Source organism: Neopsephotus bourkii, unplaced genomic scaffold (assembly GCF_033783945.1).
Source record: "Neopsephotus bourkii isolate Nb327-2 ecotype Australia unplaced genomic scaffold, CSIRO-AGI_Nbou_v1 NB_1589, whole genome shotgun sequence".
Taxonomy (NCBI): domain Eukaryota; kingdom Metazoa; phylum Chordata; class Aves; order Psittaciformes; family Psittacidae; genus Neopsephotus; species Neopsephotus bourkii.
The window spans coordinates 4,582,287-4,603,431 of NW_026902065.1; the positions used below are offsets into that span (position 1 = coordinate 4,582,287).

General features: G+C 41.6%; 1 protein-coding gene across 8 annotated transcripts in view; it reads right to left on the reverse strand.

Annotated features, from left to right (window-relative positions):
• TBXAS1 (thromboxane A synthase 1) overlaps positions 1-21,145 on the reverse strand; it is a 244,067-nt gene that overhangs the window by 86,849 nt on the left and 136,073 nt on the right. For all 8 annotated transcript variants that reach the window (XM_061371924.1, XM_061371923.1, XM_061371931.1 and 5 more), the window contains 4 exons: positions 19,001-19,117; positions 10,417-10,505; positions 7,780-7,928; positions 5,940-6,070 (listed from right to left, as the gene is read on the reverse strand). In XM_061371924.1, the coding sequence (XP_061227908.1) occupies positions 5,940-6,070; positions 7,780-7,928; positions 10,417-10,505; positions 19,001-19,117 (486 nt within the window). The remainder of the gene's footprint in view (positions 1-5,939; positions 6,071-7,779; positions 7,929-10,416; positions 10,506-19,000; positions 19,118-21,145) is intronic.

The following is a 21,145-nucleotide window of genomic DNA, read 5'->3' on the forward strand; positions in this document are numbered from 1 at the left end:
TCTGCTCAACTCATTTCAAGCAGCTCTTGAATAAAATAGTTCATTAGTTCATGAAAAGGAAAAACTCCAGGGAACTGCTGGGGAAGGAAGAGAAAAGCACAGAGTGCCACAGTAATTAGGTTTTCAGATTGTCCGTTATCCTCTAGAATGCAGGTACACATACATATGTCCCTCTTCCCCTCAGGTTAAGCATTTAGGGGAGCTCATTACACATTTTTCCCTGGGAGTCAGTGTTCAGGAGATTAAAGTTGTAACCAGGCCACCCTTTCCCAGAAAGATATTAAAAGGTACCACCTTCTTATAGCACATTTCTACTGGTAGCCTGTAGTGAAAGGGCAGCTCTCTCACCTTTGCAAGCATTTAAACACCTTAGTTTCAGACTTCCTCAAAATTCAGTTTCCTGACCCTTTTTTAGGCTCTCATGGCTGATGCTGGAAAACCAAAGGATCTCTACTCACCAGGAATCACTTGTGCCTGCCCAGGGGTATGAGCAGCCTGGGGACAGCAAAGCAGACTGCCCTTCCTAGGACTGTGGGAAAAATTGGCCAGGAGCAAGGATGGGAAGTGAGGAAAATTGGAGGGGGTTGCAATTCTTCACTAGCAATTGCTGACCAGAGGAAACCCTCTTTTGATCTAGACCTACTGCAGTAGGGTTCAGGGTATCATAGGGCCATACCAATTCACAGGAGGCTGGTTCATCATGAGGACTGGCATCACCACACGGTTTCTTTGTGGCTTTACACCATGTAGCTCACAGGGAACGTGGTTCACAGCAGCACAGACTTCACACTCTACTCCAGTTATTCTTTCTGTCTGCTCCACAAGTAAACCAAAAGCATTTAGACAGTCTGTAGGTCTCCAGACAGGTTGACTAAACTGCAAACTGAGATGCCAATGAATAAAGTTCTGGTGATATTTATATGTGATTTGTCACCCTCTCATTTCAAATGGACTTGAGACTGCCAAGAAACAGCTGATCATCATCAGAAACATCAGATCACTACTTGCCTGGCATGGATTAGTGACCTTGAATTATCCATTCACACCAGACAGAATTACTGGAAAAATCAGGGAATGCCAAAAGAATGTGGTTTAGCTTCTAAATCCTCCTTGTTAAAGGTTGCATATTTTGAAAACTAGGTTTTTCCACCTATTGTAATTTTCCAAAAAGAATGTTTTGCACTGTCCTTAAATTGCTACATTCCAACTGTTGTTATTACTATGTATTACAAATTAAATTCTGGCTTTTCATCTGCTGAGGGGGCTTTCAACCCACAGTTTTAGAAAGGAGTCTCAATTTTGAACACCACGAATGACTATTCATCTAGATATCATCATTTAAAATAGACTGGTAGGTTAAGAACTGAGCTATAACATGACAGAAAAACAACTCTTACATGCATAATGATTTGCATATCAGATTATTAAATGAAAATCTATCAAACTATCATTTATTGAAGTAAACAAACAGTCTATCTTCCCTGTTTCTGGAAACATTTTGCCTCAGGGAAAAATTTAAACCTGGGTAGATAATCAGGATAAGGTATTTGAACGCTGAAATCCTGCTGGAGTCTTCAAAGTAGGTGTTAAGTGATGCATTAAATTTGTGCTGCTTCTTCTAGGCAGGGTGAATTTGCTCTTCTATAAACAGTAGGAAAAGCATTTTACAATAATTGGAATCCATGAATAAATATAATATATTAAAATTTCTAAAGTACAACCACTAAATGTTTTTGTACATAAGCCAAATGAGTGGAATATCCAGGACTGAAATTATTTGACTGACCACAGAAAGATAGTATATAATTAAAATGACATCTGCAGCACCAACCGATGGGATAAGAGAAAGTGACATCACAGATCTCATACAAGCTGCAAGCATATTATTAGATCTAAACCTGGCTGTAAAATTACTATCTGCCCATGGGATTATCTTTAGGCATTCAGAAGCATTGTTTCACTTACTGATAGAACAGGGATGATAACAGGCTGACTTTGCTTGTCACATTGTTTTTTGGCCTTTCTTTATTCTTTGTTCATGTTAGCTGCAGATGAGAGGAAGACAAGCTTCAGCTGATTCACTTCTCCTGGAGCTTTCCATTGTTCTACAGCTTGCTCCAAAGGCTTCTTTTTTTTTTTTTTTTCTCCCCAAAAGCATTTTTAATGGTGATAAAATCAGTGAGGAGTAAACAATGCACACAATGTAACATCTAGGAATGTGGCAAACTCATGAGTACCCACTGGCCTAATGCAGCACAGGCAGACCAAAAGACATTACTCATAGCTCCAGTTACTAGCACAAACAATCAGTAGCTACCAGTTATATCTTGGCCTCATTAAAATTCCATGCCAAAACTCTGACTGACTTCAGTGAGTACATTTCATCATTTGAGACCTAGGACACAGCCCATAAATGCAAGGCTATCTGGGACACCTAATCTCTACAAATTACATTTCTGCATTAAATTGGACACAGCTGCATTTTGATCTGTTTCACACACCATTTTTATGTTCCTGGCAAATTATTAAGTTGCCTATACTTGTAACACAACTCGTGTGCCCCCAACCAATCTCAAATAGTCAAAATTCTAAGTGCATGGTACAAGACAGGTGGTGAAAAGGGGGGGGGGGGGGGGAGGAAAGAAAAGGAAGTTCCAAACTTTCCAGTTGATTTTGAAAGTCATGTTAATGATCCTGAACTGCAAAGGGGACTTAATGTGCTCTCAGAAATCTTGGTCCTAAGTGTCTAACTCCCAGTGCTTGAAATAGCTCCCATATGCCAATTTTGAAAACTGGGCAGAAGTCCAGGAGCAGGCAGGACCACAGCCAGTCATAGACTTGTGCACACACTGTTAAACAAACATGGACCTTGTACTTTCCTCCACATTGCCCTGATAATGGGTAGCTACAGCCATGTGTTATCTCTTACAGCACCTCCCAACTTCCCTTCCAATATAACCTTAAACCTCTGTGCCATCAACCATTGAAACCTGCAAACAGGCTGCATATGCAGAGAATGCTGCCTCTTATACTACAATCATGCTTTGTGTTTTCTCCTACCCATACCCACCTGCTGCCCTTCATCTCAGTCTGCAGCTTGAGGGAATGACCACCTATAGCATAGTGAAGGATTTAGCCCATGCGAAATTAGCCGCAGTGCTACTGCCACAGAAATTGCATACATTGTATTTCATTAATAGTAGTTAATACATTAACTACTTTAAATCCACACTAGATTGTTCCCTTGTCCCTTTTATCCTTTTATAATTGATACACAGAATAGACTTCTCATGGAAACCCTTTGGCATGAATCTTTGATTCAAAACTCTCCATATATACAGCCATGCCAGTATGTCATTGTAAGTTCACACTGGAACTGTGTACTAGAAACGACGTGTCTACAAGCAGTTTTGATACACCATATTAAATATACACCATAGAAAATATGCACCCAACACTCAGCCTTGGCCAGGAACCACGTTTAGAATCATGAATCATTTGTGGCTGGTCAGTGATGCTTGCAACCATTTGGATGTAAAGAAGGATGGAGAAAAAGACCTAAAGGATGACCGGGCAAAGACACATAAAGGTGGGCTGGAAAAAGATAAGAAGCATGTGGCAATAAAGTCCAACAAATACAGAAGTGAGACTTCACTGCAGAAAAAAGTCAAAGAAAAGAGCAGCAAAATCTTTGAAAATGAATTTGATTTTTAGATATGTCCTGGATGTAATACAGGGTAAATTAAAATACATTTTTTCCTGAAAGGTGAGAGCTGTGAGAAGAAGTTAGGAGGATTTTTTCTCACCTGTGCCCTTGTGCTATCAGAATAGCTCTTCACCTCAAAGTGCTAAGAAACATCACATACATTTCAATATTAACAGCTTAATGTGTATGTTGTGGCATGTTTCATGTCAATTGATATGCAAAGCTTGTCTTAGTTACCTTTAAAATGGAATTCTCATTGGTATTCTTTGTTTGTCAGTACGCATCCATAATTAAGTGGTTAACTTATTTTTAGGGATAAAATGTGCAGTCTGCAGTAAAAAATGGTCTAAAAGGACAAGTAGACCTGATGAACTTTTGTATCACAGAACTGACATTCTTGTCTCTAAACTGGAGAGACGTCAATTTGATGAATGGACCACTCAGTGGATAAAGAACTGGCTGGATGGCCGCACACAAAGAGTTGCGGTCAATGGCTCAATGTCCAGCTGGAGACCAGTAACAAGTGGTGTCCCTCAGGGATTGGTGTTGGGACCGGTCTTGGTCAGCAACTTCATCGCTGACATGGACAGTGGGATTGAGTGCGCCCTCAGCAAGTTTGCCAATGACACCAAGCTGTGTGGTTCGGTTGATACGCTGGAGGGAAGGAATGCCATCCAGAGGGACCTTGACATGCTTGTGAGGTGGGCTGATGCCAACCTTATGAAGTTTAGCCATGTCAAGGGCAAGGTCCTACACCTGGGTCAGAGCAATCCCAGGCACAGCTACAGGCTGGGCAGAGAAGAGATTCAGAGCAGCCCTGCAGAGAAGGACTTGGGGGTGCTGGTTGATGGGAAACTGAACGTGAGCCAGCTTCAGTGTGCGCTTGCAGCCCAGAAAGCCAATTGTATCCTGGGCTGCATCAAAAGGAGCGTGACCAGCAGGTCGAAGGAGGTGATCCTGCCCCTTTATTCTTCTCTCGTGAGAGTTCACTTGGAGTATTGTGTGCAGTTCTGGTGTCCTCAACATAAAAAGGACATGGATCTGTTGGAACAAGTCCAGAGGAGGGCCATGAGAATGATCAAGGGACTGGAGCACCTCCCGTATGAAGATCAGCTGAGAAAGTTGGGGCTGTTCAGCCTGCAGAAGGCTGCGTGGAGACCTGATAACAGCCTTCCAGTATCTGAAGGGGGCCTACAGGAATGCTGGGGATGAACTCTTCATTAGGGACTGTAGTGATAGGACAAGGGGTAATGGCTTAAAACTTAAACAGGGGAAGTTTAGATTGGATATAAGGAGGAAATTCTTTCCTGTTAGGGTGGTGAGGCACTGGAATAGGTTGCCCAAGGAGGTTGTGAATGCTGCATCCCTGGCAGTGTTCAAGGCCAGGTTGGATGAAGCCTTGGGTGATATGGTTTAGATCGAGGTGTCCCTGCCCATAGCAGGGGGGTTGGAACTTGATGATCTTAAGGTCCTTTCCAACCCTAACTCTTCTATGATTCTATGACTCTATGAAGCATATGCCTGTGTTCCAAATGCTTCGTGTATCAAAAAGACTTTCATAATAACGCATATGCCTTCAGGTACTTCAGAAAACCGTGATTAAAGCAAAGACTAACAAAATGGAAGTACTTACATCCAGACAAAAGAGAAATACACGGGTAACAAATGAGTTGCTAATAATGAACATCCATTAGTTTGCACACTTCAGCTGAAATTTACACTACCTTTCTCTTTAGCCATCTCAATATCAAATGTCTGCTCCTAATCATACTTCAGGTTCTTTCCATTTTCAAAAGCAAAAGGAACTGTCACAGAACAATATGAAACCTGCCTCAGCTCCTAGGTAATGACTGGATTGATAAGCTCAGTGGGGGCTCCCTTTTCTCTGGTCATTAAGGAAGACAAAACCTGAGACAAAACACCAGACTTTAGGATGAGAAAAAAATCTACAGGATAAATCCTTCCTTCTGGGTCTAGAAACTGGGTTGAAAAGTCAACCCAAACAATACTAAGAGAAGCAGTCTTTCTTGCAATGTGTTAACAACTCTGCATAAACACTAAGCCTGGTTGATGGTACACAAAGCTAAAAATGAATAAACGAATAAAATTTTCACTAAATTGCTTTGAATGCTCAAACAGTCGGAGTCTACTTTTTCAATGGGGGCTTATGCTGCTCCCAGTTCTTCCTCAATACATTTGCTTATCCCTGTATTTACCACAGAAATAGCCTTACCTCAGCTGCATCTTGCTGGTTTCTGAAGACAACTGCATTTTTTATGGTTTGAATAAAAAATCCATTCAATTCCTTTTGTTTCCTGTTTGGCAAAATCCGGAGCAATGGGATCATTATAAATGGGAAAGAAACTGTAAGAGATTTTAAAGAAGAAAAAACTGAATCACACTGTAAAAGCATATAATACCCCCCTCCTTTCATTAACAATACAAAACTCTTCAAGTGGGATGTGTTACTTTTGTGAAACCAGTTTTTTTCCTCTCTGGCCCTCTCCTTCTTTCTCTTTTTTTCTGCCCCTCTAGGCTGGTAAAGGATTTCCTTTTAGAAATCCCATGTTGGCCAGAACTACCTGCCAGACAGATGCCTTCCAAGCTTGCTTCAACAATGCTTCAGAATTTCAGTTCAACTTCTTGATGCCACTGAGCCACTACAACAAAGGGGAAAAATATTTTCCCTGCTACTCAAACAATTACATAAAAAAGGCGAAGGATACCGAACTAGCCTATCAGCTTATGGCACAGATCCATGAAATAGTGTAGTGGTCATTCTCTTTTACAGTTCACCAATATTAGGATATTGGTTTGCCATTTTATTTTGCTTCTCTAAACAGGCCAAAGATTCTGGAAGCAGGATGTTATCACAAGGATGGTTTCCAGTCCATGGCCTTTATAGTCAGGTGATAGAAACCTGAGTGAAGCCTTGCATCTCAGTAAACTCACTGTTAACTTATGAATAGGTTGAGCCAAACAAAACCAGAAAACCCCTGTGCTGCCAGCAGAATGTATGAGTAGAAAGAGATCAGCCAAGGAATCCAATCCCAGAGAAACTTGCTTTAATAAAGGACACGATCTTAGACACACAGAGGTACATTTTTGTCCCTTCAGAAATCAGTCATAAATTACACTTTTCAATCAGGTTAAACATTAACCCCAGGACATTTTGGATACACAGCTCCAGAAGGAAACAGTTCATGTACTGCTAGTACAGGTGCAATCTGTAATGCCAGCAGGATCAGATGGGCACAGGAAACTTTGCCACTGTGCCACCTGACACTACTGTGTGCAGGTCTAGATAGCAAGACAGTAAAACCTCAACAACCTTGATTATGTTGCGACTTTCTCAGCTATGATTCTTACTGCCCTTGCATTAACAACCGTCAGCATGGAGCCTGAGCTTTCATGCCCTAGAACTAAATGGCCTTATACCCTAATTCTTGCATTCCCTATCTAATGGCTTTATACCCTAATTCTTGCATTCCCTTATCTATTCACCTGAAAATAAATACATTCTTTTAATGACAGCTTGTGCTGGCACTTATCATCTTTATCCTTTATAGCCATCAACCAGGCTGCTGCTGCTATTCATATGAGAATTTGGAGGACTTACACTATCTCCTTATGCTCTTTCATCTCTTTTTTTTAGTTGGATTATTAGCTCACTGTTTTTTATGGGTGGGATTTCAATCTCTACAAAATGAACTGGGAGCACAAAAACTTTACTCCCATGCTCCAAAGGGCAGTTACTCTCTTTTAATGCAGAAGTGTATTAAAAGAGATACTGTAGAAACTACAGGTCCCAGAAACCTTCCACTCGTATCAATCAGAAGCATTGTCTTCCCAGACTCTCAGTTTCTGGAGGAAGTTGCATTAATAGTGAAAAGAGTAATAGACCATATGGTGGAAATCTCAAGGGTATACTTGGCCAGTAGGTTGCATTCTGAACACCTTTGAAATAAAGTCTGCTATATATCTTCCTGCTCCTGTTCCAGCATGTGTTGCAGTTTGAGAATGACTTTTAGAAAATTACTATAAAGCAGTAGACAAAGGTAGACTATACTCACGGGTTAGAATAAGGAGAGGCTTAAACAAAGACGTTTCAAAGAATGTTCTGCAATTCTTAACAAAGGGGTCATCAGGATTCTTCTGAGAATCCACCTCAGTACCAAAAGCTACACTACCAACAACATCCAAGGTAAAGCAGTTGTAACACCTGCATGGAGTTGAAGAATGGTAAATCGTTAGCTACAAATTACATATCCATTAATATCTTGCTTTTACAAACATCACATAACATTAATTTTTGCTTCTGGTTTTTCTTTTTGCATTTAGATGTGAGCTTTGCCAACAAGAGATGTTTCCATCATTCTTACAAATTCTGGTACTTAATAATGATCACCTTCTCTCTTTCTACAAAGTGCACATATTTTCATATAGCATAATAATTCCACTAAAATTATTAAAAATTAATGGTTTCATTTGTTATTACCTCAAAATCAAATTCAACAGTTATTATCAGAAATTAATAAACATTTTCTTAGTATGCATCCTCACAAAAGAGATAATTTCTTTCTCATTTTAAACGGCAGCAACTACATCTGTGACCAGTCCAAGTCTAAACTCTTAGCGACAAGAGGAACTTTAAGTAAAATTTCCTACTAAGAATTTCCTTCATCTTCTTGCTAGCTTGTTTGTAATGTAAAATCATGGTGAAAAAAACAAGAGGAACTGATACCATGTGAAATGTGTGTCTCTACAGAAGAGTAGCAAATGCTTTGAGAAATACAAATTATCTGTGGACCATTATCTAGGAACTTCAAAACTTACCAAATCTTTACCTGGATATCTGACCATCTATCCAGTTGTCTCACCATCTTCATTTCTACTGGACATGATCAGCTACATTTAGTTTTGAGATAAATGAATTGCCAATGTAAAATATCCTTGAAATTTGATTCTTCTGATCTGTGGTCAAGTCTTCAATAACAGCTCTTCTGTGTTCCCTTACAAAAGGCTAATGTCAAATTCTCTGGTGTTTTAACCTGGGTGAGCATGTACTATGAGAAGCACAGGGCTCAATCCCAGTATATCCTTTATACATTGTGAAGCATCATTTCTAAAGTATGATCTTTGGGCACTGTCATTCTAATAAAACCAGTGCAGATGTGGAAGATAACAATAGTATTGCAAAGCTAAGTAACTCCTTTTCAAATGAGTTTTCAACTCTTACACACACACACAAAGCATTGTTAGAAGCTGAAATGTTAGACGCTGAAATGTTAGAAGAGGGGGCACTGCAATAAAACAATTTTGGAAGCAATTGATCATCTACCTCTCCAAGGTACTGAAAATCTTAAAACCTAAATTTTGTGAAACACAAAATTGTTAGTTGCCTAAAGACAGCTAATGTAGAAGTTGACAGAAGGTTGCAGATAGGGTATTTACCTACAAAAAATGGTTCCCCAGGCAATTCTGGGAAACTGCATTCCAATGAGAATCACATTTTATATGTCAAACCTGCTGATAGGATGATAAAACAATTGGGAGATCATATTCTGAGATGGTCAACATCATTCATTTATACTTTCTAAAGGTCTTTTCCAAAGTGCCTCTTGAGAGGTGAAACCCTATCATGGACCAATAGCTGAAAGACCAGGCAAAGACAAGAGACAAACAGAAAAAAGGGAAAAGCCAGGAAGGACTCGAAAGGTCAGTTTTCATCAGAGCACCAGGCTAAGTGAAAAGTCTGACAGTTTCATAGGAACTCTACAGATGTTTAATAAAGAGATCTCTTTGACACACATACACTTGTGTGCATACAAACACAGGTACTTGAAAAGAAATGGGTGAACTGTGGCTAGATACGCATTTCTTTAGATAAAAAAAATAATCTGTACTGCTCCAATTTGATGGAAATCAGAAAGAACTTCAGCAGGCACTGATCAAAACCAGCAAATGAAGCATATGTAAAATAGCACCTGTTAGAAAGAATACATCCTGAACTACTCCTATACCATACAGGGCCCAAGAAGAAATGCATCTCAGAGAAGGAACTAGACAGTGTTGTGAACGGTTCAGTGAAGACCTCTGATGAAAGTGTAACAAAAAAAGATAGGATATTAAATGCATAACAAATGGGAGAAAGCACAGTATGGAAAATATTAAAGTGCCATTTTATAAATCAATGGTGCATTCTCATCTGGAGTACGGATCCCCTTGTTCACAAAAGGCTAGAGTGCCATTAGAGGAGGTCAGGAAGAATGTGGTAAGAATGATTAAGTGCCCAAACCCCCTCACATTAAAAAAGCAAGAGGGTGATGGACTGGAGGCATTTCATACTAGATCAATTCCTATATTTGTACATTATTGACAGACTGTAGAAAGCAGGCTGGACAGGGACTGATGCAGCTTTCCTTTCTGCTTCCAGCTGTTAAAACTTCATTAAACAACAGCTAGAAATACATTAGATGCTTTTCCAAAATTACTTTTCAAGTATGCAATGGCTGCCCCCAGGAAGAAAAGGCATCTATCAGACACATCCCCTATTAAACTATGATCTCCACTCATAAAAGCTGGGGGGGGGGGGAGGGATGAAACATCTTTTGTATAGTAAAGTGCATATTTAGAATAACTGCAGCTATTGACTTTTTTTTCCTTTTTTTTTTTAAATCTGCTACTAATTTCTGGCATGTTGAACATACCTCTGGATATCAAAAGCTTTGCCAGAATCTGCATAGGCTTTCAAGTTACACAGCAGGACGTCACAGGCCTGGTTTATTAGCGGTGTCATCTAGAAAGGAACACATTTGATTGTGAAAAACACTAAAATGGTAAAAAAAAAAATAAAATCAATTATTCTAAATTAATTTTATTAAGTAGATGGGATGGAGATCTCAGGTCTCTCTCTACAGGTCTGCTTAGACACTTTTGCACAGGTAAGATGAAGCGTTGGGACTGACTGCTAAAAATAAACCTACACATAACAGGGATGCCTTTCTCCAGCTCTGGGCTTAAGCAGGAGAAGCCCCGTCACTTACCTGGCCTTTGGTTCTTGCCCACCTCTGGCTATACACATAAAGAGCTATCAAGCAAAATCACCCCCCTCTCTTTTTAATCATTTCCTTTGCCACCTGATGATTTATCACAATCCATATTTACAGTATATTACATTTAGGTCATATATGCTCTAGAACAGAAGGAATAACATTTTCCATAGTCCCAATGTCCTGTAAAGATATTAGCATCAGAGGCCTAGCATGTACTTCCTGCTGTCCCCCCACTTCTGAAAAACTGAACTGTACATTAGAAAAACACCATGTATACCACTACAAGTTGCTGAGGGCAAACTGCTATTGCTATCTGAGGAAAGGGTTTTGTGGAGTTGCGATGACATTAAGTGGACATTAACATTCATTTATTCAGGTAATGGTTCTTTCCAGTCACTGACACACTATGGTCTGGTACACTTAACCACAGCTCGAGTGTAGCTAACAGTGCAATATTCTCCTCTTTAGTGTTTCATGGAAACCGTGACATAGGCTGTCATGACTATCAAGACATCATTAAGGTCTGCCTCTCTCTTTTTCTTGAACTTTTTATATCTGAAAGGCATCAGGCACTTGCCTTGAATACACCTACTGGGGGCAGAAGGAGGGTGTAACAGCAATCCAGCCCTGACCCTGACGGCATCATCTGCTATGCCTCTTTCTCCATACTGCCAAGAGATCCTTACTGCCTACAATTTATTACCACTCAACAGCAATGACTAGCACTATCAGACACAGGCACAGAAACCTACCTTTCTTTCCTGAACAACCTCCTTCAGCATATGGGTGTCAACAAACATGAGAACATACTTGTGCTACTCTGACATTCTTGTTACCAAAAAAGACTTACTGCATCCTCTCAGCACACTCTGAGAGCTGTGCAGCCTGCCCAGCCAAGTCCATTTTGCTTGGCACTTGTACCTCTGTGAAACTGGCATAACACTTTGTGCACAGGCACACAGCCATTCTAACACATGGGCAAGACTATACGCAGTCAAAAGGCCAATGTCGGAGCACCCAGCATGTTTTCCGAAGGCAGAAGTATGAGTCAAGTATGTGTCTAGCTGCTCTCAATGTCCCGTCCCTACATGGGATGGAGCAGGTTGTTGCTATTTCAGTTTAAAGCTGGACTGATTTGGACTTTGTCTCACAAGACAATTCTGAAAGTAGATTAATATTCAGTAAAAGTAGCTGTTATGTATTTAGGAGGTGCACACCACATTAAGTGGCAGTTTTCTTCCCCATTTGGCTTACTAAAGAATATCCCCTGCAGTGAGCTTCTCCTCAAATTGTTCAACAAAATTAACACATTTCTGTTCAACAGATTGAGCCAGGGTGAAATGTTTTATAATCTCTGGGTCCAGCCCCTCCAATGAACTGAACCAGTCAAGGAGAACAAAATGAAAATCCATATTTTAACAGGTATGATGTTTCCTAAACAGATGGTGATCATTTCAGATTTTCCTTTTACTGCCTTATTTTCTTTTTTATTCTTCATAACATCACCAGACCTGCAACCACCCAGCTGGTTGCTATTGCTTTCCAACAGCTGGCAGAGATGGCAGGGGCACATATGCCTGGCCAGGGCATCTCGCAGCACCTCTGCACTTTACACATTCCACCAGTCTTTCAAACACTGTTGCAACACATTTCTAGTAACAAGATATTTTAATTAGTAAATCTAACCAGGAAAATGTGGAAGGGGGCACATGGATTTGATTTATTGTTAGCATGATGGGACACAGTCATATCAATGAGACAATTATTTGCATGTGAAAGCTACAGGGGACATCCACTCAGGAATCCAGGATTTGGGTTTGGGTTTTTATTCCCCTAAGGGACATAAATTAGTCCAAGACTGCTAACTACAAAGACCACAGACTGAAACATTCTCAAGTCCCTTAACACTTTAAACTCTTTGTTCAGTTGTCAAGAAATATAAAGTAGTGTTGGGGGTGATGAACCATACCAAACTTTGAAAACCGGCACAGAAACAGGCATGCTGATCTGCACTGCCTTGGGTATCACTAACTTCCTATGTATTCTTATTTGCCAGTCAGAACATAAAAGCTGCATAACCTGCCTGAAATTCAATTCTTGGTGTGTAAACAAACCCCAGCTGCTCTGTGCTCAGATTGGCTGAGAGTAACAGGATGAAGAAAAATTTAAACAATATGGTCCCTGTAAATATTTGATCTGCCAGTTATCTAATAGCAAGAGTAGCCCAGAGTCCAAATTTCCTTCTTTCTGCCAAAGAAGAGCATTTGGGGTTAGGGTTTTCATGACGCCAGGGGCTTTGCTGTATAAATCCTGCCAATATGCTATTTGGCACATAACAACAATTAGTTTCTGATTCTGCATAAGCACAGGGCATGGGGATGTTTGCACTGTTCAAAGGCATCAGAGTCACATTCCTCTAGTTAGATGTGGTCCTCAGTATTCACTACTGTTATTCCCCTTATTATTAGCACCCAAACTAGGCAGAAGAAGTCTAGGTTGTATTATCTGTAGACAGACACACTGGAGATTTTACTTTTCATGTGCAGTACACAAAAGTCGTGTTGGGTCTCTTATCCCACAGACGGGATGAAATATGAAGGAAGGAATAAAAAAAAGAAAGGATGCATCCCTAACACAAGAATCGCTTCGAGTCCCTGACTAAAACCAGGAGAGATGAAACCCTCAAGTTTCACCTCTCAAGGCCAGGTTGGACGAGGCCTTGGGTAATATGGTTTAGAGCGAGGTGTCCATGCCCATGGCAGGGGGGTTGGAACTCGATGATCTTAAGGTCCTTTCCAACCCTAACTATTCTATGATTCTATAAAAGAGCAGAGTGCCAGGATGATGCCCGTGAAACAATTTGTTTCCATCACCTCACAGTGGGGTCCTGCTATTCATGGGCACAACTTACCAAAGTGAGCAACTCTGTCACACACTGACTTGTGGCTCAAGGACATGCACATTTCATGTATCAGCTTTTACGTTATTGTTTTGCTTTGTCTCAGCTAAGTGCGCTTGCTTTGCTGAGTAACAATAGCAATTTCCAGAGACTCTTCCAAAATGCCTCTGACCAGTGTGCACAACACAGTAAGAACAAATCAAGGAATCCTTAACGATTGGACTGTCAGATTTTATGTCCTAGTGGGACCTGGAAGATCTACATGCCTGAGAGTGACATTGGAGGATTCTCCCACACTGTTCTGCCATGTTATCACAAGTTCTGCTTTGTTCCTCCCTTTGTTTGAAAGAAAATGCCTCACATAAACTCCACTTCACAGGTTATTTAGAACAATGCTACATTATACTGTACTCTCTCCTTTAATTTTAGTGTTCTGCTTTGTTTTAATGGTTGCTTAATGGAGGAGAGGTCTCCAAGCATACTGATAGGAGATGACAAGACTACTGCAGCACCATCAGAATAAATGAAAATCAATAGGTTTTCTGCTGGTGTTGGCTGTAAAAGAGAGCAAAGCTATTTATCAAGTCTGACAAAGGATCCAGAACTGCAGGACCATCACAGGCACCACAGCAAAAAGAAGAGGAAAAAGAAATACTGAATAGGGAATCAAGTTTGGTACAGCAAGATCACTAACCTATAAACTTGTTTCAATACAAAATAGCTGAGAAGAGTGTGACAGGAACATCAGGAGATACAACTTTTACTTAAGGTCCTCCAGGTATTTTACTTCACCAATTCCTTATGAATTACATCTTAGATCAATTTTCAGTAGTTGATATTATTCCCATTTAACAGATGAAAATTGCTTCATTTACAGAGATTTTAAATAGTTTCTGCCAGATCATGTATGGGCAGTCAATGGCAGAGCTGGAAGTGGAACTTCTTGGGTCTCCTGCCTCCGATCTCCCACTTCTCATTTTTAGAGCTCCCATAGCAATGGCTTTATGAGGTCCACTCAAGGGTCTTACGGAAAAGAGTTTATAATCAGATTTGCTACCAACTCCAATGGCATCTCACATGGGATGCTACCAAATCTTACGGCAGGATCAAGCTTAGAAGTCTAATGATTTACACTCTGCTCACCACTGTAACATTTGATTTTAATGTTACCTGAAGCCAAACCTCCTTTCAGTTGGACTGGACTGCTTTAGTAATCTTTACACACTCGTTAGAAAAAGGAAATTAAAAAGGGAGAACACGTGATGTACAGAAATCTATAAAAGTAACAGTGAAACGGTATGCAGCTTTTAAAGAGAAGCTGAAGAGACAGAGAACTGAAGATGCCAGAAAATTTTGAAAAACATTAGGAAAGCAACTCTCTGCATACGCACAGCAATCACTACACTGGCTACCCAACAGCTTTATAACCTCCAGTTTCAGTTCACTACTCATAAGTTTGCAAACTTCAACATTTCTGGGATCAACTTTTCCTCATTTGGTGGCTGGCTGCTGGAGACTTTTGCCAAACTAAGAGGAAATTCCTCAAGCTTAGTGAACTTCTCAGTGACACTACACCACTTCCATAGAGTGGCACGGGCAAAGTACATCTGTCTCCCCAGCCACAGCAGCTAGATGAGGCTATGGGGTACTGCAGGTCAAACCTTAACAGCATACATTAGCTCTGTCTTGGGTTTTGTATTCCAGTAGCCAGGCCAAAGTGTGGATGACTGGCTTCTTCTTGCTAGTGCTGAAGCTGTCCTTCAGCCAACTAGTAGATAGTGTTTCTGAAATGAAGATATCAGGAACCTACACTCCCTCTGTGCATCTTTTATCTGAAGTGACTGCTATGGGGAACACAAGGAGTTGTTAACGTTTATTGCTCTGTCACAGGGTAATAGCTCCCAGTTTTCTCAGGGCATCCAGGCAGAAAAGTCTATGTCTGGAGCAGCAAAAAGGACTGCAGTGCCAAGAGATACCACTCTCTGGAGCCATTTGGGAGGTCTGCAGTCTTTCCAGCATCACTGGGGAGTTTGCATAGGGAAGGCAGACATGCAGACTGAACAAAGAGGAAGACTTTGGTGGGAGGTTTTGTCAGAGCGTCGATCTTCATAGCAAAAGAATCAGTGTCTTGGGAAAGGAATCATAGAATAGTTAGGGTTGGAAAGGACCTTAAGATCATCAAGTTCTAACCCCCTGCCATGGGCAGGGACACCTCACAGTAAACCATATTACCCAAGGCCTCATCCAACCTGGCCTTGAACACTGCCAGGGGTGGAGCATTCACAACCTCCTTGGGCAACCTATTCCAGTGCCTCACCACCCTAACAGGAAAGAATTTCCCTCTTATATCCAATCTAAACTTCCCCTGTTTAAGTTTTAACCCATTACCCTTTGTCCTATCACTACAGTCCCTAATGAAGAGTCCATTCCCAGCATCCCTATAGGCCCCTTCAGATACTGGAAGGCTGCTATGAGGTCTCCACACAGCCTTCTCTTCTCCAGGCTGAACAGCCCCAACTTTCTCAGCCTATCTTCATATGTGAGGTGCTCCAGTCCCCTGATCATCCTCGTGGCCCTCCTCTAGACTTGTTCCAACAGATCCATGTCCTTTTTATGTTGAGGACACCAGAACTGCACACAATACTCCAAGTGAGGTCTCATGAGAGCAGAATAAAGGGGCAGGATCACCTCCTTCGACCTGCTGGTCACGCTCCTTTTGATGCAGCCCAGGTTACGGTTGGCTTTCTGGGCTGCAAGCGCACACTGAAGCTGGCTCATGTTCATTTTCTCATTGACCAGCACCCCCAAGTCCTTCTCTGCAGGGCTGCTCTGAATCTCTTCTCTGCCCAGCCTGTAGCTGTGCCTGGGATTGCTCCAACCCAGGTGTAGGACCTTGCACTTGGCATGGTTAAACTTCATGAGGTTGGCATCAGCCCACCTCACAAGCACGTCAAGGTCCCTCTGGATGGCATTCCTTCCCTCCAGCGTATCAACCGAACCACACAGCTTGGTGTCATCGGCAAACTTGCTGAGGGCGCACTCAATCCCCCTGTCCATGTCAGCAATGAAGATGTTAAACAAGATCTGTCCCAACACCGATCCCTTGGGGACACCACTCATTACAGGTCTCCAGCCAGACATTGGGCCATTGACCGCAACTCTTTGTGTGCGGCCATCCAGCCAGTTCTTTATCCACCAAGTGGTCCATCCACCAAAGGAGGAATGTATTTAGCAGTATTTATAAATATACATAAACCAACATATCCAGGTCCTTATGAAATGATTCATACCAAAACTAGCTTATTTGTAACTCATTTGAGGTAGAGAGGAAGAGTTTATTATAAACAGGATGTCTTCTACATAATTCAGAATACTCTCTAGTACTGCCAATACTAGAACATAGCATATGCTGCTGTAGAGGCTCCGAGAGAGTACTAAATATGGGAGAGTTAAAAGTGAGATCATAATTAATGAGCATTGATTTCCTTTGAGAAGTGTTGGTATGGCTCCTAAATTAAGCAACAGCAAGAGAAGCACATAAGAAGGACCTAAGTTGCATTAAGTTCAAATCCCAGGACTGCTGATATATTTGGGTAGAAAATGAAATGCAAGTCTGGGGAGTGCACCCATTAAAAAGAGGTTCTTAAGCTCACATGGATTTTTTGCAAGTGTCCCTCTCTGTAGGGGTGGACAGTCTTATGGTGAAGACATCGATCAGAAGAACAAAGTTGGGCCTTTCAGAGAGACATTCCCCACTCATTTTTCAACTTCCTGTAGGCTGGGAGAAGAAAGTGACCATTTCCAGGTCACCCTGGCACAATCACACCCCTTACACAGACTTGGAAGAGGCAGCACAGGGAAAGCTGCGTATCAGGCTAAAAAAAAATAGATCTCAATTTTTCCATGTGGGACAGCTACGGGACACTACCCAGCCTTCCATTTTACCTCCTACTACTACTCCTGTGTGCAGCTCCACCACCAAGCAGCGTAAAGTGAGCACTGTGACTTCTTCTCCCACCCAGGTTTATTGGTCAAACCCTGCAGACCGGTGTATTCCCACCCCTAAAACATGGTGCTGAGAGCCTCAGTGCTCTCTTCAGTCAAGTTGCCTGGCTGGTGCTGGCAGAGGCTGCTCTCTGCAAATTGAGGGGAGCACCGCTTTATCTTTTGTTAGTCCACCTGCAAAGAGCTGATGACCTGCAGTAAGGCAGATTAACTTCCTCTAGGAAAAGCTCTCCTCTCCCCACCACGCCACAAGGAACTAATTGCTTGCATATTTAAACATCCTTGCCTCGCTAAAATTTCATGATGGAGCCAGGGACAGAGCAAATATCGGGGCGCATAACCAATGGCATTGTCAGTCGTGATTAATCAGCATCTCTACCAGGCTGCTGCCCAATTAGAATTTACCATAATAAGGAGGTGACAGCCGGTGTTGCTAAGCGACCGCTGTCTATAGAGCTGGGAGAGCCAGACACATTTAGATGTTACTGTGGATTTCGACAGCGGCATGTCAAAACAACACAAGCGTCTGCCCAGTGGAAAATTTTACAGCCCAGGACTGGGCACCGGAGTGATGCATGGTTCCCTTTCAGAATAAAATATATAAATAGGTGGGGTTTTTATTGTGTTTTGGTTTTTTCTTCATTTTTCCCCTTGAAAGAAGACTTTAACCAGTCAATCATTTATCTGCATTTAATTAAGAGATATCGTGTCACTGGAATAGGAACTTGTTACTGGGGAATAGGTTCCCATGGCTAAGTAAATGCTGAGACATTTATAGGAAATTAGCAGCAGGTCAGCATAGAGACATTTATTTTCAGTCAGAGGTATTTATCTGGCAATGATATTTTGTTCCAGTGACTTATTTTATTATATGAAAGGATTAAAGAATTAAGGGGGGGGGGGAGAAGATGGAGAAATGAAAACAGACTGACAGCAGTTCCTGTGTTAACGTGAGAGCTGCTGACTCTGCAGATCACAAAAAGCTATGCTCCAACTGGGAGCAATAACCTTTCCCGTACTTTAGCTTACTCCTAGCAGGGCAGGGAAGAAGAAATTATAAGGGTCCTTTTTGAGTCTGCTATGCTTTTATGGGCAAACTAGTTTATATGAAGACACAGGATCAAATCAGATGATCTATTCTGATTTTCACCAGTCTATGACATGGATCACACTGTACGTATACACCATTGCACGTGCTCTTCATGTCTAAATAAACTAGTACAAAATAAGCAGGTTTTACCTATCCTTAATATGAACCTATATAAAGTATATGCCTGCACAAAAGAAAAGGATTATGTCTTACAATTTATGAAAGCAGCATAGTCTACACCTTACCTCTTTCAGTTTGGTATCGCTGAAGGCTGGGGTCAGGAGTCTCCGCACATACTTCCATCTGTCATCACGAAGACAAAGGATGCTGTCAAGCATTGGCTTGGAAATCAAATTTGGCTTCTAAGTCAAAAGAAAACATGATTCGGTTTTAACACAAATGCAACTAGTGCTACTCAAGACTTTGGAGGCTGAAAAGGTTGGCCATGAATGGCGTTGCACTGCTGTCCCATGACAAGAGAAGTTCAAATCAATCTCAAGCACCAAACTAAACATGGATGAGGCTGAAGAATATTTCCCTTTTGCTGCATGCATTTCCTCCTGGGCTTGTAAAAGCCCTAGGCCAGTCCAGCAACTCCTTGCTCTGATTGTTCTGGTTCTGCGATCCCTAGTGTTCTCCTGTGACTGCCAGTTCTCTTTTGCTGAACCCTGGCTTCTTTCCTCCCTTTCTAAGGTGACTAGCAAAAGAACCTGTCAACACTCCCTCCCTGTATGACATGAGTGCCAACGCACCACACACGGGTGTTGGTGGGGGGACACGATTTCTGGTGACAGCTGGTATGTCAAACTGTTACATGCATTTTAAAAGTCATCAGAAAATATGCTGATTAGAAAGCAAGTCCCAGGCCTTAATCCATCCATAAAGAACACTCTCACTAAGCTGTGGCCTGGGACCCTTATAACTTCAGTAGTCAGTCAAACATAGTAATTTAAAGTGCCGCCCCATGCAGTTCTGTACTAAGATGACTGCTATGGATTTGCTAAATTTTAATCCATCCATCCTGGGGGGGCCCCCCCCCCAAGAAATCCCTACCCAGAGAACAGTGATACTTAACAAGAAATAAAAGGATAAAAAAGATGGAAGGGAAAGCATGTCAGAAAACAATGCAGTTATGACTGGAATAGGCATCAGAAGTTGTTCAGCCCCACAGCAGAATCTACCACAATATATATTACTGCCAGAGGATGTTTCCCAATTGCTCTTGAAGACCTCCAACAATGGAAATTCAATAACCTCCCCAGGTAAACTCTTCCAGTGCCAGACTACTCTTTCCATAGTAGCACCATTTCTCTTGCTGGAACTTACGGTCTTTAGTCTTTGTGCTACTACAGGCACAGAAAACAGGTCATTCTCTCCTTCTTTCCAGCAGCCTATACATACAGAAGGATATAACTACTGATTATATTGCTGCCATCTGCCCCAAATAACACCAATTTACTCAATATATACTTATCAGTCATGTTACCTGGACTGGTTGTTCAGCTTTATTGCTGTTCCTCTGCATAATCTTGTTGATTTACATCTTTCTCAAGGTACAGTCCCTGTGACTTGACATGGTACTCCAAGCACAGAGGAATCTTTTTCTCATGGGCTCCACAGACTATATTTGTTTCTATTCACCCTGGAACATGCATACCACAGCATGACGATGTCAACTCATACTGGCTTGTGGTTCCCTGCAAGTAGCAGGCTTCTTTTCTGAATAATTACTCCCATGGAAATTATTCCCCAGCCTCTATCATTAAAGTTGGTTACTCCAAAGAGTCATATATAGAACATGTCATTGTTGAACTGTGACCATTCTTTTTATGATTACTTCTCCAACTAATTAAGATCACTTTCAGTTGTGGCCCTTTCTTTCGTAGTGTCATTCATCCTTAAAAACTTAGTGCCTTCTGCATGAATTGTTATCACACTCAGTGCCATCTCTAACCCAATAACAGAAGTACATAATAGCACTTGCAAAGCAGCCACCTCTGGGATCCTCCCAGCTCATGCTTGCCTTCCACAGCGGACTGTTCCCAAGCACTTTCCAAGTCATCTTCAGTTAATATTTCAGGTATTCTACAGCAATGTCCTCCAGACAAATCACCCTCAAATTGGTGGGTGGGGGGTGGAAGGTGTACATTTCTGTAGATATCAAGCTGTACAGAGGCACTCATTTGCACATGTGAGATCTTCTAGCACCCAGGCCCCTGCCTACTTGCCCAGGGTAGCAGTGGCAGCATAGTCCCCCACGTTATCAGTAGCAGCAGTATCCACTTTACTGGGAAAGACCCAAACAAACTGAAGACACTATGGCCTCCTCAATGCCATCTGTTGATCTCTTTCACCCTCTAACATTTTATTTTCGTCTTTGTTTCATTACT